Source organism: Emydura macquarii, unplaced genomic scaffold, assembly GCF_026122565.2.
Source record: "Emydura macquarii macquarii isolate MOO-44397 ecotype Brisbane River unplaced genomic scaffold, CSIRO-AGI_Emac_v2 contig_2292, whole genome shotgun sequence".
Lineage (NCBI taxonomy): Eukaryota > Metazoa > Chordata > Testudines > Chelidae > Emydura > Emydura macquarii.
The window spans coordinates 574,126-599,822 of NW_027132429.1; the positions used below are offsets into that span (position 1 = coordinate 574,126).

The 25,697-nt window shown below is 44.4% G+C and overlaps 1 protein-coding gene across 1 annotated transcript in view; it reads left to right on the forward strand.

Moving 5' to 3' along the window:
* Positions 1-23,775, forward strand: part of LOC137161291 (A.superbus venom factor 1-like) — a 52,785-nt gene extending 29,010 nt beyond the window's left edge. Inside the window, exons 23-40 of the mRNA XM_067560427.1 lie at positions 988-1,074; positions 1,735-1,938; positions 3,815-3,890; positions 4,644-4,803; positions 5,640-5,735; positions 7,029-7,179; positions 8,145-8,308; positions 9,349-9,507; positions 11,228-11,378; positions 14,056-14,107; positions 16,013-16,100; positions 16,923-17,012; positions 17,287-17,392; positions 20,274-20,363; positions 20,733-20,819; positions 21,522-21,605; positions 21,698-21,833; positions 23,446-23,775. Coding sequence (XP_067416528.1) covers positions 988-1,074; positions 1,735-1,938; positions 3,815-3,890; positions 4,644-4,803; positions 5,640-5,735; positions 7,029-7,179; positions 8,145-8,308; positions 9,349-9,507; positions 11,228-11,378; positions 14,056-14,107; positions 16,013-16,100; positions 16,923-17,012; positions 17,287-17,392; positions 20,274-20,363; positions 20,733-20,819; positions 21,522-21,605; positions 21,698-21,833; positions 23,446-23,587 — 2,123 coding nt within the window. The 3' untranslated portion in view covers positions 23,588-23,775. The remainder of the gene's footprint in view (positions 1-987; positions 1,075-1,734; positions 1,939-3,814; positions 3,891-4,643; positions 4,804-5,639; positions 5,736-7,028; positions 7,180-8,144; positions 8,309-9,348; positions 9,508-11,227; positions 11,379-14,055; positions 14,108-16,012; positions 16,101-16,922; positions 17,013-17,286; positions 17,393-20,273; positions 20,364-20,732; positions 20,820-21,521; positions 21,606-21,697; positions 21,834-23,445) is intronic.
* Positions 23,776-25,697: the final 1,922 nt, after the last annotated feature.

Here is a 25,697-nt window from a genome sequence, read left to right on the forward strand (position 1 = left end):
CATTTATAAGCAGTTAATAAAGAGTTAAAATATTACTAGATATTAAAACCATGGTGCAGAATGTTGCAATAGAAGTTATTATATTGATGGTTATAAGCAACCTATTGATCTGCTGGGCTCTTAACAATCTATAACAATTGATTAACCATTTATTAAAACCTGTATTAAGAATTTGTCAATCCTTTATAAACTATTTATAATCATACTTTTTAATATAAAGTGTGCCACAGATTTTGCTATTGGCTGGTGCAATAGGTAAAAAGGTAGAAGAGGGAAATATTTTAGAAAATGGCCTTTATTGCGAAACGAGACATGATTCTCCATCACTGAAGGCAATGAAAGAAGACTGGAGGCCCAACCCTTGATTGGTGTCTCTGGACATACTGCCATACAAATAATAATAATTAATAGTAAAGTGAAAAGTAGTGGAGAATCAGGCCATTAGTTTAATGTCTGTACCATCACTTTAAATCATCTGCATTCATGCCTGGGATCACACAATTGGTTTGACTTACTAAGAAGGCAGCAGTGGGAATCCTTGGGAAATAAGTCTGGACTGCAGTATGGTGTTGCTCTGTATGATTAACTACATACAAGAGGATGCCAGCAGTTTATCTTCTGTCACCACCCCACTCCCATCTCAGTAGCTTCCTCCATCTTTCCTTCAAAGGGCGCCATTTCAGGCTCTGTATGAAGGCAAGGAGCCTCTAGGGCAGGAGTTCTCAAACTTTTTTTGCTGGGACCCCCTTTGAAAATATTTCAGGCTGTGACAGCCCCCCCTACAAAAGGGACGACCATCCCCCATGCCACGCCACCCTTACCAGCATGCGCGGGGACTGACAGTTTGCGACTCCCCCCCAATAACCTCATGATCCTTCCCCCAGTTTGAGAACCCCTGCTCTGGAGTAACACAGGAGAAATACAAGCAGCAAAGCCCATGGTGGGACGGTCATATTTTCACTGAGGATTCTTTTCTCCTTGTCCCAGGTGGGGAACAGGAAACGAAGGTGAAAGCCCCAAATATAAATGATATTGTTCCAAATACTGAACCAGAAACCAAAGTCACCATCAATGGTAAGTAAGAGCCTGCGACTGTAAAGTGCTTAGAAATAGTACTGAATGAAACTCAAAAGTTCATAGGACTGTTAGGCCAGAGGTCACCAAATAGATCAAAAGTTACACAGTCTTACAAGTTTTTTCCTAATATATGAGCAAGTTTATAGTCAAGGAAGAGATATTGTGGTGGTGGTCTTTTTGTGAAAAATTTTCTTTGGGGGTGGTGTGGAAAGCAGCAGGAGAGTTTGCTTTAATTTCTGTTACTAGAGTCAATTACTGAGGCAGAGTTGTTTCTTGGGAACTGAGAATTAGTGTTGGGACCGAGATCCCTGAGAGAGGGGCTTGACCTGCATGTTGTTTGCAACCACCTCTGCTTCAGGTCTGGTGCATATAGTGTAAATGAAACAAATTGCACTGAAAATATACTCAGACTCCACATCAGTGACTTCTTTTCCAACCTGCAAGGTCTCAACAGGGTTTTGGATCAACTGATCTAGTCATAGGACCCATCACACAGGGTGGTGGGTGCCCTTGACTTCAGAGGACATTGAGGGAAATTCTGCACATTGCAGGTTTGGACTGTTAAGCTATAGTACCCATTGAAGCATCACTTTCTCCCCATTCCCACAAGCCACCACCACCATGCTTGAATTCAGACCATGTTCTTCTCTTGGCCAGGAAACCCCATGGCTTATGTTGTAGAGAACTCCATCGATGGTGCCAAGCTGGGGCATCTTATCACCATTCCTTATGGATGTGGGGAACAGAACATGATAAGATTGACCCCAGTTGTCATTTCTACTCACTTCTTGGACAGCACTAACCAGTGGGAGAAGATGGGGGTGGATCTCAGGTCTGAAGCCCTCAAGCTGATCATGAAAGGTAAGAGGCTTTTATGGGTGACAGCAGGTCCTTCTCCAGACTCATGTTCATTACCAGCACTTGGGTATTTCTGCACATGGCTATTGTGTGGGGGCAGGATGGCTAAGGTGAGTGGTGTCAGCCTATAGAATACTCCTGGGGGAATTCTGTAACCAAAAAAGTTAAAAATTCAGTGCACAGTACTTTAAAATTCTGCATATTTTATTTGTCAAAATAACATAATATAACAATCCAGTTTAAATTATTTTGATAATTTATTTCAAAATACCTGTCAGCAAGTATGTCTCTAACAATACAGGCAGCAAAAAAGATTCAGGAAATGTTTTTTTGACAAATAGATTCCTTACTAGGCATATTAATACAGAACTTTGAGTAATAATTCATTTAAACTGCAATACAGAAATGTACTCCCCACGTCCTTCAGAAGCCGGGCTCAGGGTTTAGGGAGTCAGGAGTAATGGAGTAGCTGAGGGAGAGGGAAGTAATTGCTGGGAAGGCGCCTGGGTGTGAACTTGGAGGGTTGTTGGGTGTGGGTGGGAGAAGCATGGAACAGGGTTTTTTTTGGGCTGACCCCAGCCTCTCTCATTCACATCTGCCCCTGTCCCCATGTGGCTCTGCATCCCTCCCAGCTACCCCTCCGATCCCCATCCCCTTGTGGCCCTGCACCCCACTCAGCCACCCCTCCTCCCACATCCCCATGTAGCCCTGCACCCCCATTCAGCCACCTTGTCTCCTGTCCCCATGTGGCCCTGCACCCCCACTCAGCCACTTCTTCTCCCCCTGTCCACATGTCCCTGCACCCCCACTCCCATTCAGTCCCCGCCCCAGTCAGTCCTCCCCATTAGCCCTTCTGATTCATTAGCCAGTCTGTGACCCTCCCCAGCAGCCCCATGTGCCCCACGCTGTCTGTCCCCCCATATCCCGTGCCCCACAGGCAAGGCACTGTGTGGAAGGCAGCCTCTTCTCTTCCCTATCTGCAGCTGGGGCAGCCCCAGCCCTGGAGCAGCTGCCCTCTGTTCTGGTGCCATAGCAGCCCCAAGTGGACAAAAGGTGTAATTGCAGCACCTCTCTGGCAGAATATATTTTCTGCAGAGGAAAAAAAAATCTACATGGGACGTGAATTCTGCACATGTGCAGGGGCACAGAATTCCCTCAGAAGTATAATAGAACCATTTGCCCATATGTTTCCAGCTCAGATCTGTCTCATCTCAACATTTAAATTGTTACTTTCTGGACTGGAGGGTCTTAGCCCACTTCCTAGTGGGACAGATGTATATATTTGATCATTAAGATCTGTTGCATCTTGATAACAGGAAAAACCCACTTTGGGACTGCTGTTTGGTGGTCTTTGTGGGCTCAATTTATGGGTCTCAGGTCAGTTCCTAGCGGGACACACATCTGCATTACCAAAATCTTTGCCACATCTGACACAGGACATCTTGCAGCAGTCTATTTAGAGAGGCTAAGGTAAGAATGTGCCATGGAGACTGAACTCCTCTGTCAACTGCCTGTGCTGTCTGTTAGGTTTCCTCCTATCTAATATCTGTGCAGTGCTCAGCTCCTGGCTTTGTGTGCACCTAGAACAGAGTTTAGATGTGATGTGTGCATTAGCCTTAGCCTGTGTGAAAGTAACTTGGATTCTGGTCTCTGAAGTGCTCAGTTTAGTTGCTTCATGGACTGAATTCCCAGTCAAACTGACTTTGCTGCTAACAAACATAAAGTGGATGGAAACAGGGTAGCTGAGAATAGAGATGGCACATTGCAGAGAGGAAGGAAAGAGGGGGAGAGAAAAGGAGAAAGAGAAGAGGGATGACAGATGGGAGGGGTAAGGTGGGAGAGACGCACAACACATTTCAAATATCTTTCTTCTTTTCAGGTTACACACAGCAACTGGCATACAAGAAAAGTGACCATTCATATGCAGCCTATTCAATTTCTCGCTCAAGCACTTGGTAAAAACAGCCTTTCTAGAACACTCGGCTAAGCAGTATAGAGCTTCTCCTTTGTATCCATTACTTTGAAAGACATGAGCCAGAGCAATCTTGCTATCCTGAATGGGCAAAGTTAATGTGTAAACCTGGATCTTTAGAAAAATACATCAGGGGGTTAAAAAATGAGGGGGACTCGATGTCATGAGAGATTGGTAAAGGGACACAGTTCCTTTCATGGTCACTGACATCAGTCTGGCCAAGATCAATAGAGGGCTAACACTTGTTTGTTAGAACATGATGGCTTATGTGAAATGAAATGGTGGGTTTCAGGCCAGTTCCCAGTAGAAAGTTGTCCAAGCACAAAAAAGTTCTATAATCACAGCCCTGCTAGTCATGATCTCATCACTGTTCAAGCTAAGTAAAGTAAGGCTTGGTTAGTACTTGGATGGGAGAATGCCAATGAAAACCTAGTTACTGCAGGAAGTTCTGTTCCATACACCCCAGGACTTCTAAGCATTCACATGTCTCTCAGCTCACTTCTCTCTCTCTCTCTCCTGCTTATTTGTGGGTGCAGAAATCAAGTTACGGTAACTAGATTTACTAGATTGATCCACACAAAACCTGTCCTGACACCAATTATTGATGAAGTTTTCATATAGTTTAACTCATCAGCACAGATGGTAACTCATTGGCTCAAACATCTATGTCAAGGAGAATTTCAGGAAGGCAGGAGTGGCCTTCTGACCTGATTCATTCTGTGTGTTAACCCCACAGGCTGACGGCATATGTAGCGAAGGTCTTTGCCCTGGCTAGCACACGAGTGCCCATAGAATCTTATGTTATCTGTGGGGCTGTGAAATGGCTGGTCATGGAAAAGCAGAAACCCGATGGAGTTTTCCATGAAGATGCTCCCGTGATGGCTAAAAGTATGATGGTAAGGTTAACCTTAATTCCCATAATACCCCACACTGTCCCCATTCTGTTCAGCCTAGCAGTCTGACACTTCCTAAATCAGCAGCTCGCCTCGCTAAGCCAGATCCCACAATCTTTACTCTTTCTCACTGAGTCCTTACCCAGGCAAAACCTCTGTTGAAGTCAATGGAAATTTTGTCGGAAGCAGACGTGAGTAAAATCGGAGTAAATATTTCAGGGTTAGGTCCAGTTTTGGTGTAATTGCTCCTACTCAGTAGGGCACTCTGTCCGCCTCTAGTGGAAGACCCAGCTCTGTCAGCCAAGGCTGTAGCAGACTTATCAACACTTATCTGTGGCCCAGCCGCTATTAGAGGGGGACAGAGCATCACACTGAGTAAGCATGGGTTATATTTGTAGCTACCTCTGGCATTTCTGAGCCTACTTCTGCTTAAACAGGGACATAATATTTGACACTGCCATGGAGAGAGCTACCAACTTCATGGGGCTGTCTACATTTCTGCAGGCTGGGCCATGAAGGATGTAGAAAGCAGATAGATAAATAAACAGAGAGCATGTGTATAGGGATGGACGGATAGTGTTTGTGGGGGGATATGTAGATAAACCATTTCTTTGTGGTGCTAGAGCACTGTGATGTTGCATTTGATGCACTGCCATTTATGTTACCACATGGTGAGGTGATGTGAGAACACTGCAATGCAATGCCATAACTGGTGCACAGATACTGTGATGATGAGGGTATTAAAAATGCGTAGATAAATCCCGTAAATAGATTCGGTAGAGTAGAGAGATAATGTCGTGAATTCTGTTCCTGAAGTTTTTTCTATGTTTCCTCCTTAGGGGGGATACCAAGGTGCTGAGCCTGAGGTATCTTTAACGGCTTTCGTTCTTGTTGCATTGCTAGAGTGCAAAGACATTTGTAACGATCAGGTCCTTGTAAGTATGTCTGTCATGTATCTTCATTTGTTCACATTCACATTATTTGGCTTTCCAGAGATGGTGCATAAACATGTGATGGAACAAAGTTGGTCTAATAGTGTTGCCAGATTTCCCCTTCCCTCCACTGAGGAGTTCACATGTAGAACTGTGCTGTGCCAGAGTCCAGTTCCTCCAGAGATCTCAGCACAGTCCTCGGGGAGCTGAGGTTTCTAATGTAAAAATGACAAACCACACAATCCCTGCCCCCAAAGATCTTACAATCTAAATAAATAGGACAGAGCAAGGAAGTATTATTATCTCCCTTTTACTGAGGGGAAAATGAGGCATGGAGAGACAATTGATTTGCCCAGGGTCATACAGGAAATATATGGGAGAGCCAGGAATTGAGCCCAGATTGCCAGCCCAGTGTCGTCACCACAAGACAATCCTTCAGCTTCTTTGATTTCTTTTTTCATTATTATTGCCAATAAAAGAGAGGAATTTCATAATACACCCATCAAGCTAGACTCTACTGGTTTCCATTTACAATATTTTATAAAGCAGTAAAAATGGCACCTCAGTCATAGGTTAGGGGTCTATTACAGGAGTGGGTGGGTGAGGTTCTGTGGCCTGCGTTGTGCAGGAGGTCAGACTAGATGATCATAACAGTCCCTTCTGACCTTAAAGTCTGTGAGTCTAAGAGGGACTAGATAGCTCAGTGCATTACCAATGGGGACATGGAGTCTTTCACGTCTAGATCCCTTGTTCCCCTCAAATTCAGACCTGCAGTGACTGAAAAATGTTAGTAAGGTTTTTAGTTCTCCTGTGTGAAGTGAATTGTGAGGGCGTGTGTGTGTCTGTACAATTCCTAACAGACAAGCATCTCGATCACAAAACCCGCCTTCACGGTTGGCCCCCCATGTTAGCAGGTTCACCAGAGAAACCAATAACCAAATGGGCCATGGAGGATGCACTCCCCTCTTTAGCCCCTCGTGGGGTCCCTCTAGGTCAAAGGTAAGGCACATTGGTGGATGGGTGCATGCAGAGACCGAATGAAGCATAGGAGCCAAAGCTTGCTCTTCTGTTGCACTTGTTCTGTGGATTCACAGAGAACTTACGGCTCCAGACTCATCAGTCTGGTACTTTTCACCAGAATGCCGTTCACACACAATACAATTCAATTCATTGTTTTTTAAAAACAATGTAATGTAAAAATATATGAATTAATAGAATTTCAGCCTGATCTGTGGGTTTGGTTCCTTGGTGTGTTGTTTGGTTGTTTGTTGTTTTTTTGTTTTTTTAACCTCACAGAGTCTGCAGAGTGGCATCAGCAAAGCTGGTGAATACTTAGCCAGAAGGTACCCGTCTCTGACAAGACCTTATACGGTGGCTCTGACGTCCTACGCCTTAGCCTTGCTGGGAGAACTGGACAGTGAGCAAGTGCTTATGAACGCTTCAACGGGTAGGTTATTTGAAAGTACTCAGTATCAGAAAGATGTAGCCAAGTTGAGAGGGAGCTCACAGGAGAGTAAAAAAGTAATCAAAGGGCTAGAGAGATCAACAAAACCTGAGAGATTGGTGTGGTTTTGTTTAAGAGTGAGTATTGTTTAGTTGGCCTTATTGGCTTTTAAGGCTGTATTGTAAATAGGTGATAATAATCTAATCTGTACTGTGGTGACATCTAATCAAGATCAGGGCCCTCTTTTGCTAGGCACATGGCAAGAGACAGCCCCTGTCCCACAACGCTTACAGTCTAGTTCAAAGAAGTCTATTCAAATGTATTGGGCTTAATAGGAGTAGGTTGCTTACCTCTTTCAGTCTTCTTTAAAAATCACAGTTTATATAGACAAGGGAAACTGATTGATGAGGAAACTAAGACACAGAGAGATTAAGGGTATATTTAAGCTGCAGTAAAAGACCCACAGCTGGCCTGGGTCATCTGACTTTGGGCTCTCAGGCCGTGGGGCTATAAAATTTCAGCATAGTCGTTCGGGTTCGCGCTGGAACTCGGGCTCTGAGACCCTGCTGGGGCTTCCCAGAACACAGGCTCCCGCCCAAGCTCAAATGTATACTGCAGTGTTACAGCCTCGCAGCCCAAATCCCATGAGCCCGAATCAGCTGACCCAGTTATCGCAGTGTAGACATACACTAAGACATTACTTGTCCAAAATAGCTTGTTGAAGAGCTGGGAACTGAACCCAGATCTAAGTCCTAAGCCAGCATCTCAACTGCAAGACTCATCTTCCTTTCTGTAACAATAAAATATTCTGTGTGGGAACTTCTGTGTAGCCATGGATTTGTCACACACAGACCGTTCTCCGTGGGTCTCGCTCAAGAGGTGGTATTTTCCGTTGAGAGCTGCTCAGAATGTGCCGTTACGTGTCGTAGTGAAGATTACACTAGTTCTCTCTCTTTGATGGCATTTAGAGGGAAATCGCTGGGAAGATTTGAATGCCCGCACCTTCAACATTGAGGGCACCTCGTATGCTTTGCTGTCCTTGCTGCGCATGAAGAAATATGAATTGGCCCATCCCATTGTCAGATGGCTGACAGAGCAGAAATTCTTTGGAGAGTCATATGGATCTACCCAAGTAAGTATAATATTTAGTGAATCTGTTCAGATTGCAGACATAACAATATATTTTGTGGGAAGGTCTCCCGGTAGAAGGAACGGGAAATCCTATCATTTGATCCACTAAGATGGAGAATATACCATAGGGAGCAATCCTGTGTTAGTCCAGGAGATGGACGCAATAACATAATATATATTAATATTTTCCAAAGTCAGAAGGAACTGTTGTGAGCATCAAGTCTGATGCTCCTGTGGTCCTCCTCCTGACCTAACAGAGGCCATGGAACTTTGCCAATATAATTCCTTTTCGAACTAGAGCAGATCTTTTAGAAAAACATCCAATCTCAATTTTAAAAATTGCCTGTGGTGGAGAATCTGCCATGATTCTTCGCAAATTGCTCCAATGGTTAATTGTACTCACTCTTAGTAAATTACACCTTCTGCATATTAAGTATGTGTATGTATATAAATTGCCACTAATTTGTTATGCCCCATACAGTTAAGACATGACTCCTGTTAATCATAGAATCTTAAAAATATAGGCGATAAAGGGACCTCACTAGGTTATCTAATCCAGTCCCTGCACTGAGGCAGGATAGTATTATCAGACTATCCTTGACAGCTGTTTGTCTAACCTGTTCTTAAAAACCTCCAATGACAGAGATTCCCCTGCCTCCCTGAGTCATTTGTTCCAGTATTTAACTATCCTTACAGGTAAAAAGTTTTCCTAATTTTTAACCTAACACAATGCCTATCACTGATGGATAACCATTTCCCCAGGCTTTCCATAACCTCTGTTACTGGGCTAGCTCATTTCTGTGTTAATCACTATATCCATGTAGCACAGAAAATATGTCTCCTGGTATCCTGTGTAACATCCAGTGCTGAGAGTTAACTGTTGTTGTATTTTCAGTTCCTCTTCATTAAACAGTCAGGGTTGGTTACTGATCTCATTCCCAGGTCACTGATGTAATTCAGGAGAAAAAGGGACTTAGGCCCTTGGTTCATTGCAATAGGACAATAAGGTGTAACCCTCTTGCTTTTTTCCTGTTCTTCCAGGCTACCATCATGGTCTTCCAGGCCCTTGCGCAATACCAGATAGATGTCCCACAACATGAAGACCTGAATTTGGATGTTTCTATTCTTCTGCCTGGCCGTGTTAAACCCTTGATTTACAGAATTGAATATGACAATGCTATGGTGGTCAGAACAGCAGAGGTACCATTTTTTCCTGCTGCCACAGATCCTATTGTGTGCCCCTTCCTGACCACACACTAGAACTTCTGGGAGGGAAACGCAAGTGTCCGTGCTCTGGATCCCCATGTTGTTTCATGCTCCTGCAGCCTGGATGGAGTCCAGCCACTGTCGCAATCTTGAAGTCCCTAGGACACATTCAGGGCACAGACCCTTTATCTAGCACTGCCCCCCCCTCCAAGTGTTGGAATCTGCTGTCCAGCCACCTAGCCCCTTTGGGCACAACACTGGCCCTTCAGATTCTCTGGCAGAACTCCACCCAAAAGATGTGAAAATTCTGGTTTACAGTGTAACTCTCAAGAGCATGCAGCGGTTGTGAAGCAGTCAGCACACACACACTTTGTGCAGTCTAACATCCTTTTGTCCTTTATATTTAATCACAGATTTATAAGGCACAAGAGAGTATAGATTATACAAAACAATAGAACATCCTAAACGCAATGTCCCCACTAGCTGATCACTTCCCATTATCCCTTGCCTGGAGAGACATGACACAACCCTTCTAACTCATGCGGGCTCCATATATACATAGGCTTTCCATGACAGTAATTTCATGATACAGTTTCATAAAATCATTCACAGTTCAGAAGTGGTACAGACAGAACCCCCAGTTTGTCACAACTGTGACAGTAGAGACCATTCATATACAGTTTCTACTACCATGGACACCAAATCCTAATTCTTAAAAATTTCCAGGGGCATTCAGATTTGAGAACCTGGATTTGAACCTGCCTATTGTCAACGAAACAGTGCTGGTGTACAAACTGCAATCGTGGCTTTTCATAATCATTCCTAATGACTGTGAATTGGGCTGAAATGAGAGAGTGAAAATGACCCTAGCCTGTGGGAGGACCCAGGTTTAAGTGTTTACTCAAGTGAGAATAATTATTTATGAATAGGAGAGCTTGAGAAAGCCCTGAATGAGAATATCTCATAGCCCTGTGGCTAGGACACTCTTATGTAATGTGGGAGATTCAAGTGCAAAATTCTTCTCCACAGGCAGAGAGGGGAATTGAACCTGGGTGTCCCACATCCCAGGTGAGTCCCTAACCTCTGGGACAAAAGTCATAAGAAGAGCACCATCTCTTCCTGCTGCTGTTATGTGAAGCTACCCTTTACAAATGCTTCTTTTGCCTCCAAATTGTTTTTTTGTTTGTTTTTTTTATTTGCCAAATTTGTTTGTAATTTTCAGATTTGGTTTGGGTTGAACCTCAGGTTTTTTCTGATTTTTTTGGCCCTGCCAGCGAATGGAAAAATCAGTTATTGACCCAGCTCTCTCTAGTCAGTAGCATCAGATGGTTGTTTACTGTCCTGCCTGAGAGGAGTTGGGAGGCCTCACTTCAGTGATGGTGAATCCCCATCACTCTTTTTCTTCTTCTTGATAGGCTCAGCACAGAAACTAATGGCGGAAAGGAGCGAATGCACGTGAACTCCCTTCCGTAATAAGACTTAGTATTTATATACTGCTTTATAAGGATGTGTTAGCCTTTAGAAATATCCCTTCCAGAAGAAACTGAAGCACATTAAGGGGACCGTATGTGTGTAGGAAGCTTGTCCTGCGGCTCTTTGGCATGTAGAGAGCATCAGACATCTCGCAGGCTGTCAGCCTGGCACTTTATATCTGCATTGGCCTATTTAAAATTGACTGTAAGAGTCTCTCAATCTGACTCTGGATTCTTTACAGACAAGGCTGAATAAAGACTTCATTGTGAAAGCGAGAGGCTCTGGACAAGGAACATTAACAGTGGTAACAGTTTACAATGCAAAAGTACCGGAGGATAAATCTCAGTGTAAGAACTTTGACTTGGAGGTGTCCGTCAGAGAAGCCGAAAATGGTAAGTTACCTTCTGAATGGTTAAATTAAGTTTGCTGTAGCTACCCAAACACCAACACAAGAATTTAACTTTACATACATCAGTCCCATTGAAGTCACAGGAGTTTAAAATTAAGGATGTGCATAAACGTTTCCAGGATTGTGGCCTAAATTAAGACCAGGACAACAGGATGCACAGTGTGGAAGGACCAGAATAGAATTATTAATATTAGAGCAGCGCCTAGAGGCTTCAGTCGAGATAAAGGACATATTATTCTAGGAACTGTACATGCAAATGGTAAGAGATAGTGCCTGCCCCAAAGAGCTTCCAATCTAACTAGCCAAAGGAAGGATTATTATCCTCATTTTACACAGGGGGGAACAGAGAGATTCAGTTAGTTTCCCAAGGAATTTGAGTCAAAGCCAGGAATTGATCCCAGAGTTCATGTCTAGTGTGTTGACCACAAGACCAGCACGGAATCGGGTGAGGTGTAAAGTAAGAGTGAGGTCAAGGCAGTTAGATTAGTAAATGCAGCAGTGTTGCCTAGTGGATAGTGCACTGGACTGGTACTCAGGACATCCTGGTTCTCTTCCCTTTTTGTCACTGTCCTGCTGGGTGACTTTGGGCAACTCTCTCCACATCTCAGTTTCCCCAGCTGCAAAATGGGGATAAGGACACTGTAAAGCACTTTGAGATCTACTGATTAAAAACGCTATAGAAGAACTAGGTATTATTAATCATTTTTTTTCTTTTGCTAATATCACTGTTATCTTTAGGCACTACATGTTCCAATACAGGGTCAGTCTAGCTGCAGGACTTCATGCTGTCATGACCCCTGCAATCAGCAGCATTAGAACGTCTCATTATCCCACAATATAATATAGATGGAAAGTCAGGCATGGGACTCTGGGATTTGCTACCCCTACATGAGAACTGAGTCTGAACCAGGAAGTTTAGAACAGAAGCCAAATTTCTCCAAACATTTAGGTGCTGAGATCTAGGGTTTGGTTCAGTGTGTTATAGAAATAAGGGTCTGAAGTTTGGGAGCATTCATGTAGCCTCATAGGTAGAGTCATCGTACTTGTCAGTGGGCTAGAACATACAATCATCAGCACTGAAAAAGTTACCGGTTGCTTCTTTAGCTAATGCAGTGGTCCCCAAACTTTTTCATATGTGCCCTCCCTCCCCAAGTTCATACCCCGTCCCCCCACCCAGAACCACAGTTGGAAGCTGGGACCAGAAGCAGGATTGGTCCTGGAGTTGGATTGGTCCTGGAGTTGTGGTCGGGGGCCACAATTGGGGCCAGGAGCTAGGAGTGGAAACCAGGGCCAGAGGCCGTGGCCGGAGCTACAGCCCTGGGGCCAGTGCCATGGCTCAGTCCATGCCCAGGAGCGGGGCCAGGAGCCGGGGTTGGCGAGGCGGCTGGGGATGGAGATGGGGCCACAGCTGGAGCTGCAGCCCTGGGGCCACGGCTCGGGCTGCAGTCAGAAGCAGGGCCAGGAGCTGGGGCTGGGGTCGGAGAGAAGATGGGGGCAGAGTAGGGCTTGGTGGGCTTCCTCCCCGCCATCCGCAGGGGCTGGCTCGGGCCCCGTCGTGCCATTCTGAACATTCAGTTTGGGGACCTCTAAGCTAACGGAGTAACTTGGCTAACTGGGAATAAACTGGCTGCTGTCCTTGACTTGAGCCAGTAGATGGAGACATGAGCACACATGCTTAGACTATATCTACACTCCAGGCTAGTGGTTCTCCTGTACTCACACCGGTGCTAGTGCTCATCTAGCTAGTGTGAGTATAAATAGTAATGTAGCTGCAGTTCCATGGGTAAGGCAACGGAAGCATGACTTAGCCTTTCTGAGTACGTACCCACCAGTTTCCTGCAGGTTTGTACTCAGCACAGCTAAGCCGAGCCTCCACTGCTGCCCATGGTATTGCAGTTACACTACTGTTTATACTCACGCTAGCTTGATGAAAGCTAGCATGAGTATGTATACATGAGCAGGGGACTCACACCCCTAGCTCGTAGTGTAGATGGTAGCCTGTGCCAGTTAAATTTAGAGCCAGGATTTTGTTTTGGCCTGTTAGAGAGATCAGGGCCAGCCATGAATTTTGGATGAAGTTCTGAGCTTTCCAGAGTTCCAGGGAGTTCAGATGCAAGCTTCTGCTTCAGGCCTCTTTACTGATAACAAGAAAACACATTTATGTGGGAGAGATTCACTGTTGCCAAACTCAAGCATTCAAAAGCCATTGGTCATGTCCCCAAAAAACAATGACATCAGCTTAAAATCAGGGGTTTTTAAAAAAATAATATATTTTTGTTCTTTTTCTTTGCCTTCTGGTTTCTGAGCCTTTCGGTTGCTCCCACTTCAGATTTGAAAGCTTTTCTCCACAACATCAAGGTCTAGAAATAGACTTTTATGCTAAGTGAAAGCTGAGGGTCTCATGCAATCTTTTGTTTCCAGGAGCTGGGGCTTTAAGAAACACAAAAAAATCATGAGACTTATTGCAAGAGTCAGCAATGCTGCTGTTTAGTTTGTGTGTCAGGGATCCCTGAGAGTGACTGGTTCCTTAGGGATTTTTTCACCCTAGTTCTAGGATCTATTAGATCAAAGTGCTGAGTTGCCAAGTTTGGGATTTTTTTTACAAAACAAAAACGAAACTTACACCAAAAAATAATTTTCCTCTTTTGAAACATTTCTAGCTAAGATGCCAGAAGGGGCCCTGCGTTCAGTCTTCATCAGAATCTGCACCAGGTGAGAATATTGACCTTTAATGACAATGTTGAAGTTGAAGCTATACAAATGCAGACTGCAAATAAGGTGTACATTTTTAACAGTCAGGGTAACTAACCTTGGAACAGTTCATTCAGGAGTATAGTGAATTCTCCATGACAGGCAATTTTTAAATCAAAACTGGGGGGTTTTCTGAAAGATATGCACTAGTTCAGACAGGAATTATTTTCAGTAAGTTCTACAGCCTGTGTTATACAGGAGGTCAGAGCAGATGATCCAACAGTCCCTTCTGCCCTTAGAATCTATGAATGTTGTGTTACACAGGACAGACTTCGGTATAATAAGGTTCAGTACTGTTGAATAATTATTATGATCACCAGTCCTTATCATTAGTAGATCTCAAAGTGCTTTACAAAGGTGAACAGTATCATTAGCCCAATTTTACAGGTGGGGAAACTGAGGCACAGAGCAATGACATGACTTGCCGGACCTCGCCCAGGAGGTTTGGGGCAGAGCTACGAATAGATGCCAGATCTCCTGAGTCCCAGTCCAGTGCTCTATGAACTAGACCACACTGCTGCACAGCTGGGTTTGTTGCTGGTCTACATGGAAGGATCCTGGCCCAGCATGCACTGGCCTTGTATAAACCCTGAGATGGCTTCCTCAAGGAATGTTTCTGTTTGTCATGCTTTAAAGACCCGGTTAGGAATAGAGAAGGGGCTAGGCCCTGCTGTGATGAGGGCCCTATTATTACCTTATATAAACATCCACAAAGTTACCTCCCCATCTTCCTGATCTTTTCTTTAAACTCTGCTTTGATGCCTACAAAAAAAAATCGACAACAGTTAGGCAGCTAGTGAGCTGAGGTCATGCCCATCACGCTGACCAATACTGTCTCATTGTTTCCTTGTGCTCCCCCATCTGTCTGTATCCATCTGTTATATCTTGCCTTACGCTCAGACTGTAAGATCTCTGGGGCAGGGAACATCTTCTGTATCTATGTTTTTACAGCGCCAGCATGACTGGGATCCTCGAAACGACAATAATTAATTATAGCTAAAGAGTGAGGTAGATAAATGGACTTTATAGTTAATGCCCAGCATTGGCATACAACAGTGCTGGCTAGCAACTGCCAAGCAACTAGTTCACCCTCTTATTCCAGCCTATTTCAGCTTCCATTGCTTTTTGAATTTCTGTCCAAATGGCCAGTTCCACAAGTGAAACAGAACATTTTTTTCCAGTGACTGTTGATTTTCAACCAAAACATTTTTTGAAAAGGATGCATTTTCCACTCAAATAAGGAAAGCAGGCCTATATTTGAGTGTAAAAATGTTAAATGTTGCATTGTTTTCTTTTCCATGCAAATAGACTAGAGTTCTTTTAATTTTGAAAATTTGAATCAAATTGCAAAGAATATTGGGTTTGGGTTTTTTTTAATTTTTCACAATCATTCATTGCAACTGTAGCATCCAAGCAAGGAAAAGGATCCAGATCTACAAAGATATTTAGGTGTTTACTAATATAGATAGGCACCTAGTGGGATTTAAGTGAGTTAAGTGCATAACTCTCATCAACTTTCAGTGGGAGTTAGGCACTAACCTGCTTATCTGCTTTTGTAAAACCCTTTAGGTGTTGAAATTCCTTGGTAAATCTGGCCCTAAATGCCTCAGACAGAGGTGCTTTGTCATTTAATACCATACTGTGTTGGTGGGAGCTTCAGAAATGTATGGATCCTGTGGGGTGAGAAAGATGGGTGTATATGGGGCTAGAGAGATAGATAGATGGGTTTATATGGGGATGGATGATCACAGGCTATAGATTTTCCTAGAGAAGAGCAGAAAAAGTATTATGAGCTGGCAAGTCAATATCAAAATGGGTTTCTCAGTGTTGAATTCTGATACAAGGGCATTTTCTTTTCCTTGACAGGTACCTCAATGAAGTTGATGCCACAATGTCAATCATTGATGTCTCCATGCTCACCGGCTTCTCACCAGATTTGGATGATCTTACCAGAGTATGTTGGCATCATCTGAACTATTCAATAGAACAGGAAGGCCCCAGATAAGCAGAGCTTAAAGCTCCAGTCGGGGGATGTGTCAGAACCAGTGACAGTCCTTTGAGATCTGGGAAAAGGTTATTCCTACTGTCTGAGGTGTGAAAGCTACACAAGAGGTTAGAGACTGGCTGGTTCAAGGCACAGGGCCATGGAACCTTTCAGTCGTAGGAAAGCAGGTCCCTTCTAATCAGCAATGGAAACGCGTTAGCGTCAGGCAGTATTGTGTTGCCTATTGAAATAAGCCCCATGCATACAGAAATCATGATGATCTGCACCTGGGATCTTCAGCTCTAGCCTTTATCACACAGGTTCTGAAACTTGTTTCTCGGGACCCCCTTTGAAAATATTTCAGGCTGTGATGACCCCCCCCCCACAAAAAATGACAACCCTCCCCCCTAATCCATGCCACCCTTACTTCTGCGATGCACCTGGGGGCGGCGCTGCCTTCAGAGCTGGGCACTTATCCAGCACTTAGCACTTAGCTGCTGCTCTCCAGTCCCGGCATGCATGGGGGCTGACAGCTCGTGCCCCCCACCCCTGAGGCGTCACAACCCCCAGTTTGAGAACCCCTGTGTCTAACAATTAACCTAAAGCAATAATTCTTTCAGATGTAAGTAGTGCAGGGTATTATATAGGCCTGCCACTAGAGGGAGATATGGTCACATACACATTATATTGCTTAGTCACTCTAATAGTGGTGCTTCATTCATTTTGGTGCAGATTCAGGATTTTGAATCCCACCTTACCATGATGCCTCTTCTTTTCCTTCTTTGTGTTTAGCTTTCCAAAGGGGTTGACAGATACATTTCTAAATATGAAATTGACAGGTCTCCATCTGACAGAAGCACCCTCATCATCTACCTCGACAAGGTAAGAATATACCAGGGGGCTCTGGTCTTGTGTTAAGTTCAAGAACTACTGCTACAAGCTCCTGCGTTAACTAAATTCCACTCCCCATTGCACCCAGGTATCCCAGAGACTCCAGTAGGTTGCCCAGGTATAACTGGTGGCAGAATCACCCCCAGGATAAATTGTGTATCATGGAATCATAGAATTTTTCTCAATTTCATACCTTTTGGTCTCCTCTGCCATTTCTTACTTTCCAAAGACCTAAGCATTCCTTTTTGGTTTTTTCCCCACCCAGGTTTCACATATGGAGGAAGAATGCCTGCAATTTAAAGCTCACCAGTTTTTCGAAGTTGGTCTCATTCAGCCGGGGTCTGTCACAGTCTATGACTATTATGCTTTAGGTAACAATGAGCTGTATCTTTTCTCTTCACTGGGGTCACTCCTAATATGTCCCTTTTCCCCAGACACACAGAAGATTTTTCTCTATGTTACCATGGCAGCAAACATCTTATGGGAATACAGAAAAAGGATCAGGTCCATGAATAAGAAAAGCCACCTGTAGTGACAGTAGCTAAAATGAAAGTGACAAGAGTTCTCATTCTTCATGATTTGAAACCTGAGCTAATCACCAGCTGGGAGTAGGAAAGAACAAGCAAGCCATGTTTCACAGTTAAGTGCATTTCATGCCTTCCTGTGTAGTATCTTGCCTGGCTCACTGTCTGAGAGAAGATACAAGAATCTAATAAAGCTGAGTCATGAAATTCATATCCAAATCCAAACTTCCACAAAGCATGGACTGCTCAGAAGTTCAGGGCAATTAATCATTGGAGCATGCTACCAAAGGAAATATCTTGATGTCATCAAAGAGACAAGGTGGGTGAGGTAATATCTTTTTTTGGACCAACTTCTTTTGGTGAGAGAGACAACAGCTTTCGAGCCACACAGAGCTCTTCTTCAACTTTCTGGGTGTCACAGCTAAAGGGTGGAACACATTGTTTAGCATAAGTAGTTATCATATATTCTAAGAGACCATTCAAGGTTGAGTGGCCCGTTAACACCTTTGCAGTCAGAAGACAAAAAGAGAGGGTTAAGTGGGTTACAGATTGTTGTAATAAGTCATAAATCCAGTGTCTCTGTTCAGTCATGATTTTTAGAGTCTAGCAAAGTTATGAATTTAAGCTCCCAGCTTTGTCTTTCGAAAGAGTTGTGCAGGTGTCATTTGAGGATGAGGACTGATAGGTTGGATATAGAGTGATCGCTTTGTGAAAAGTGTTCCCTCACAAGTGGCTGAGTGTTTTTGTCTTTTATCATTTTCCTGTGTGAGTTCACTCGAGAGCATAGTGAACATCTGGTTTCACCCATAGTTGCTATCATTGGGGCATTTAGTGCACATGATCGATGAAGAATATCACATGTGATCAGCATGCCTAAGATCCGTGGATCTTGAAAGGCGTGTTGTGGGGGGTGTTGATCATTGTAGCAATGGATATGTCTGCAGGTTTTGCATCTGTTTTTCTGGCAGGGTCTGGCTGAATGGTCCCTTAGAATATGGGCTAAATACATGTGATAAACAATCTGTTCCACCTTGCATTTAGCTGTGATGCTCAGAATATCTTTCCCAGACATGAAGAAGAGCTCTGTGTGGCTTGAAAGCTTGTCTCTCTCACCAACAGAAGTTGGTCCAATAAAAGATATGACCTTACCCACCTTGTCTCTCTAATATCCTGGGACCGACATGGCTACAACTACACTGTCATGAAATCAAGACTTTCTCAAAGACGCTTAAAGTCAGACACACATTACCGGAGTACAGAGGTAATTGAATAAAATTCTCTGGCCTGTGTAATGCAGGAGGTCAGTCTACATGATCTAGTCTGGCCTTAAAATCTATTAAATGAAGATACAATGATTTGATGCAGGATAATCTCTAGATTAAATGGCCAGTTGGTCTCTTCTTCTAGGACAGCGGTTCTCAGCCGGGAATCCGTGCCCCCCCAAGTGGTCCATGAGCCCCAGCGTCCTGTGGGGCAGAAGCCCCGAGCCAATGGGTTGAGTTGGAGAGGGACACAGGGACCATTGCCACCCCAAACTGCAGTGCCTTAACCAGAGCAGGGTGGGCAGCTCCAAACCCCCTGCACCTCCTCCTCTCTCCCTCCCCAAGGTCATGTCCCCTGGTCAGGTCAGAGGCCGGAAGCTGGAGTCAGCTGGGCAGTGAGGGGCGGCTGCTACTCTGGCTGGTGCCATGGATCGGTGGACCATGGCACTCCCATCTGCTGCTGGTGCTCAGTGGCCTCGGGGCTGCAGCTACTACTCAGCTCCCAGCCCCCTTTGATTGCTTCGGTAAGAGCTGCCTGGGTGGGGGAATCCTGCTCCATTGCTGGCAGAGCCCTCCGAGGAGCAGCGACCACGGGGGGGCTCTCCCCGGGCACACAGCCCCATCTATCCCCTCCCTGCACCCTGAGCTACCCCACCTTACTTCACACAGCCCCATCTATCCGCTCCCTGCACCCTGACTGGTTTTCAAACTTTTTGAGTTAGCCCCCATCCCCGCTTTGAGTTATAATTTTTGGTTGTGCCCGCACCCCCAATCCAGACAGTACTGGGTGGCCTGCTGAGATGAATCAGGTGGTGGATGTGGCACTCTCTTCCCAGTCCCCGCTGTATGGAGCTGGCCCCCCAAAATAGAAGTCAAACTCTGCCTATGGAGCCCCCCCCCAGTGGGGCAGAAGTTCTGAGCCCCAGCACCCCGCAGGGCTAAAGTCCTGAGCTTCCACCCACCAGGTGAGTGAAGCCTGGAGCCCTGAGGACCCCCCGCTTCCACCCTGGTGGGCCCTGGAGTTTTTCTAGCATGTTGGAGGGGCCTCAGAGAGGAAAAGGTTGCGAATTCCTGTTCTAGGGCACAGCATCACCTAGGTCCCCCCAATAGATTCAAGGCATTAAAGTCTCTCTCACTGCTCTACTTGGTTTCAAATCTTAGTCGTGACTCACACTTTACTCAGCCAATACTCTGGCAATGATCTCAGTGAGAGTTTGGCTTGAGTAAGGGCTTCAGGGTTGTCCCCTAAGAGCTACAGTTTGTGGATGTGAATCTGTACGAAGGGGAACACTGTCCATATCTGGATGTCTTTCTAAACAATAGAGTCTGGATCAGTCACAAGATATGGGCCTGATGCAGGTATGGTGGGTGAAATTCTGCAGTCTGTATGATACAGCGGGTCAGGTGAGATCACAATGGTGATCCCTTAAAATCTATTAACCTGTGATTCTGTGCTCTTTTTGTAGATGACCGATGCACCACGTTCTACCGCCTGCCTAAAGAGAGCGGCTTTCTCAATAAGATCTGTCATGGGGATGTTTGTCGGTGTGCAGAGGGTAAGGAGGGTCCTGTTTCTGCTTACACCATAGCAGGGCAGGCTAGGATGCAGGATCTTGGACTGTTCAGTAATAAAGCCTAGCTCTCTTCTAGTGCTTTTCATCACTAGATTTAAAAAAGAAAGTCATTTTGAAGTGAGAAATTGAAACATTTTGATTTAAAAAATGTCGGAACAAAATGTTTATATATTTCAGAATGTTTTGGGGGGAGGTCCAAAACAAACAATTTGACAAATTTGACATGAATTTGCAAAATGTTTTGCTGTTGCTGAATCTGCCTTTTGCGCTAAACATATTTTGGTTGAAAAATTTCACCCAGCTCTACTTGAATGTCTTCCCTGGTGACTCTCTCCTTCTTCCTCCCTGCAGAAAACTGCTTCATACAGAACAAGATGAGCGGTCCCACCACCCTGAACAAACGAATTGAGATGGCATGTGAACCTGGAGTGGATTATGGTAAATCTGCTATTTGGATCACTCTCACATGTGAGAGTAGAGACATGGTTCAAACTTATATCTGGATTTGAGGTTTAACTAAGGGTAGGTTTTGGATTTACCAATACAAAGGACTCGTGAGATTTTGGGTCTCTAAAATGGCAGAAATCTCACAAAATCAGCTGTTCTCACAAGATCTCACCTGCTTTACCAACAAGATCTGGAAAATAGACCTCTTCTGATTTTGAACCCAACCTGCAGTCAAAACCATATGGTCTAAGAATTCAAATCCAGCCTTTTGCACAGAAATATTCAGATTCAGATGTGACGCTCTGGTTTTGGCCCAGGCCTTGCAATGCTCAGGTTTTGACCCAAATAAAAGGCTTACAGTATCAATCTGGAGTCTTCTTTGGCCACCCCTTCCACTCACACTGTTAAACCCAGTTTAGGTGCAGCCATTGAAGTCATAACAAGCTGCCAAAATGTCCTTTGATGAAACTATCAGGCTACCACTTATGTCACTACTGTCAGCACCAGATCAAAAGAATGATGTGAAACTCCTAATCCAAGCCTTGGAGGAATCTTAGAACAAATGGAAGGGATCAAGGTCTTTTTACCCTGTTGATTGCTCAGTTCTCTCTCCCTCTCAGTGGGTAGACCACACACCAATTTCCATACAGAAAACTGCTACAGCCTTTAACCAGTGTCTTTCTTTCCCCTCAGTGTATAAGACCAGGCTTGTTAGAACTGAAGAATCAAACAGTTATGACAACTATATGATGGAAATTTTGCTAGTCATTAAAGAAGGTGAGAGCTCCCCATTCTGGACTCTGAGAAACAAGCACCATTAGCTCCATTACCTGGAACATCTAAATAACCATCTTTATTCTCCTCCTCAGGGACTGATGAAAATTCACAAGGAAAAACCCGACCATTCATCAGCCATGTGAAGTGCAGGGAGTCTCTGAGGCTGGAGCCTAACAGGAACTACTTGATCTGGGGGCACAGCAGTGACTTGTGGGACCTGAAAACTAAGTAAGTAACCTACCCTCCAAGCTTTTTCAGGCCAGTGCTGTAGGGCGGAAGATTGCAGCTGCAGTTTCTCCTTGCTAGCAACCACCCATGTTTTTCACTAGCACAAATCACAGCTAAAGTTCTGTCAGTATTCCCAAGTAGTTGTGTGGTTTATCAGTCCATTTTTCCATAGAAAGGGTGGGAAAATATTAATTTACCATGCAATTATTTTCATTATTATATATGTGCCATAATAGAACATTCATATTTAACTCTTTCTACATTGCAAAATATTTATTGTATATAAAAATGTATCAAAGAGACTTAGATTGGTGCACAAACCATCTTTTTGTTCTGTATTTGTATGGCATCTAGCGCGATGGAGCTCTGATACATGACTGGGGCTCCTAGTTGATACCATGAGACAAAGTATTATTATTATCATCCAGTTTTCTGTAGCTATGGAGAGACCCAAACAAACCCCAGTGCAATAAATTATCAAGAGGCCTCCTTCATGATCTATGATAATTAGAGCTGGCTGGAAATCATTTTTCCCCCATGGAAAATTTCTACTTTTTGGTGAAAAACCAACAAACAAAATATTTTGGTTTGTAAAAGCTGTGCTGGTGCCTCATGGAAGTAGTAGTTTGGGTGCCTCGTGCTCTCATTCTTCTCTCTAGGCTGGGCTCCCTGGTCAGACTACATCTCCCATGATGCAATACTTTCTCACCTCTAGGTGAGGGGAGGGCATTCCATTTCTTCCTGCGATGCACCATGTGATATGTAGTCTGGCTGGGGGTTTTGACCAATTTTGAGAAGAATGGAAGCATGAGAAAACAAACTACATCTCCCATGAGGCACCATGGCAGGAAAGTTGAATCAAAATAGTTCAGTTTTCAGGCATTAGCTTTCAGTGAAAAATATACATTTTTTATTGAAAAAACAAACATTTCACAGAATAGTGCATTTACTTGCAGAGACTTCCATCCTAATCTGTCTGGCGGAATACAGAGCATTGCATGCTGGGAACTGTAATCTCTGGCTAGGCTCCACCTCCATATTAAAGATAAAAGTGGAAGCAGTCAGTTCATGGCCCACCCACTTTGAAAGCAGGCCCACCTAATCTGTTGCTTCTGCTGCCGACACTCTGCCTAAGCTACCCTGGAGTGTCAGGCAGCTTTTGGCTGGTCGCTACCTGAACTTCCTGCTTCTGGTCACGTGACGGGAAGCAGGCAGTGGCCCAGGCCCACCCAAGTCAATCACAGGCCCTGCCAGAAAATCACTCCTGGCTACGCCCATTACACAAGTCAGATGTGGGCTTCGGACTTTGGCATTGGTTACATCGGGATCCCAGACAGGCTGATGGTGGCGTGGATTGGATCTGGGACCTCTGGAACTTAAAGCATGAGCCTCCGCTGCCTGAGCTAAAAGACCTGATAGGCAAGGCCGTAACAGACTCATCAACCTCTAGATGTGGCCCAGCCTCCCCCAGAGAGGGACGTGTTGTGTGGGTGTGAGTTACACTAACAGGGCAAAGCCTGGCCAGCCTTGAGGAACCAAGCAGATAGATTACTCATGGATGAACAGTAAATCCTGAGATCAAAGGCACAAACCTTCTTCCTCCCCATTCCAGCATCACCTACATCATTAGCAAGGACACCTGGATCGAGAAGTGGCCAAACGAGAGTGACTGCCAGGAGGCGGATTTCCAGGTCCTGTGCGAGGAATTTGATGAGTTCTCCCAAGCCATGATCATGACCGGCTGCCCGACTTAACACACACCAAACCAGTGCTCACGGTCGCAGTCCAAATGGAACGGTTTGAGCTAAGGGATGATGTAACACAAGGCTGACACACCTTCATTCAGACATTGCCTCTGCCGTAATATCCCCTACCCTGCTTGTGCTTCCTCTCCTGCCCTCTTGCCAATCATTTCTATGTATATAAAATGCCTGACTTCTTACACTGTTCTCTTGTGTGAATTTTTACAAATGTTACATAATCTAATGCTACAATACAGCTCAGGTGGCTAATAACTAGAGCCACGGGTGCATTAGATTAGGTTAATGGATAAATATCTTCATGGGAAAGAAAAGCCAGGTACTAAAAGGGTCGTCGTTAATCATCATCTTCTTATATTATTATTATTTTATTTGTTTTAGCAGAGTTTGGCCCTACACAAGCTTGGGATTGGAAAAAGATGATGATGATTACTGTAGTTCCTAGGGAGCCTCGTCAGAGACCAGGACCCCATTGTGCCAGGCGCTGTACAATCACTGAGCAAAAAGACTGTCCCTGCCCTGAGGGACTTGCACTCAAAGCATAAGACAACAGACAACAGGTGGATATAGGCAGACAGGAGAATGCAAGGAAACAAGGATCCAGTATTGGTCAGCATGATGGGCAGTGGTCTCTGCATTCCAGCAGCCTAACCATTCTCAAGTTTTTTGAGGCTACCACAGCATAAGAGAGTTTTGAGGAGAAATCTGAAGGGAGATAAAGAAGTAGCTTTGCAGATATTTGTGGGGGGCACTGGCATTATGGGATGACTGGAAGTGAGCACTGACAGCTCTGTAATGAATAAGAGGTGATAGGTAAGGTGGCAAAATATAGCAGCAAAAGGTATAACAAGAACCAAACGCTGGAATTATAAATTCAAATTAGAAATAAGGAAAGAGTGTTTAACAGTGAGGGTGATTAACCACTAGAACAAGCTACCAAGGGAAGCCGTAGATTGTCCCTGTCTTGATGTCTTCAAATCAAGACTTGGCTATGCTTTAGTTCAGCACAAGTTATTGGGCTCAATACAGGGGTAAGTGAGTGAGATTCTCTGGCCTGTGTTGTACAGGAGGTGAGACTAGATGATCAATGGTCCCTGCTAGTCTTAAACTCCATGAATCAGTTTAGATTGTAAGTAAAACTGTAATGCAATAGGAGGGTCTAGAGACAAGTAGTGATGAGTTTGATGTTTGCAGTCTATCATGTACGCCTTGTGCACGTTAGGTTGCAGGATTTCTACTAGCAGGTCAGGCTTCTGTACCAGATATGGACTGGCTGCAGAGCTTCCTTCTCAGTGAGGGAAACCAGATGTGTTCACTGTAACATCTGTTAAGGCACTACCAGGAATGGCTGTTAGGAGTTTAAGCAAGGTATGTTACACATGGTGCCACGTAGTGGCTGAACAACATAATACAGTTTAATCTTCTATTACTTCTCCCACTTGGTTTTACATTCCTAGCATTTACAAAATTTACATGATCATGCTATCAGTAAAGTTCAGTACGGATCAGTCTCATAAGTGTCTCTGAATCCTACTGGTCTTCTAATTACATGACCCAGATGTGTAGCAACTAGGTCATCTGGCTGTCCAACTGTCTCTGGTTGGTTTGGAATCTTTGAGTTGTCGTTCTTGCATCCACCTTCTGTAGAGTTGGCTCTGTTGATTGTTCTTTCTGATGGACAAACTGTAGCCGTAAAAGGTTTCTTGTGGTTATTTATATTGGATCTGCTTAATACCACCAAATTATCTGCTGAGTTCTTGCTAGGCCCATCATGGCTGTCGTTCTGCGGCTGAAAAGGTTGTTGGTCTTTGGTCTTTTGATGCACTTTGAATGCAAACATTTTGTCTTTGTAAGTTGGTTTTGAGATGCATTGGCCCATGTAGTTCAGAATAGCTCCAGGGCTTTGTCAGGTGATTTCAGCTCTGGGAGTATAGAAGATGATTGTAAGTTCCTTCTGAGATGATGGGCACATCTGGTCCTGAGTCCATTTTAAAATCAATAGTTTTCCATGAATATTTAGTTTCACTGCCCAGGCAGGCTCTATCTTTTCACACGTGATAGATCCCAGAAACAATGGCTCTTGACTGTAATCATAGTCAGCTCC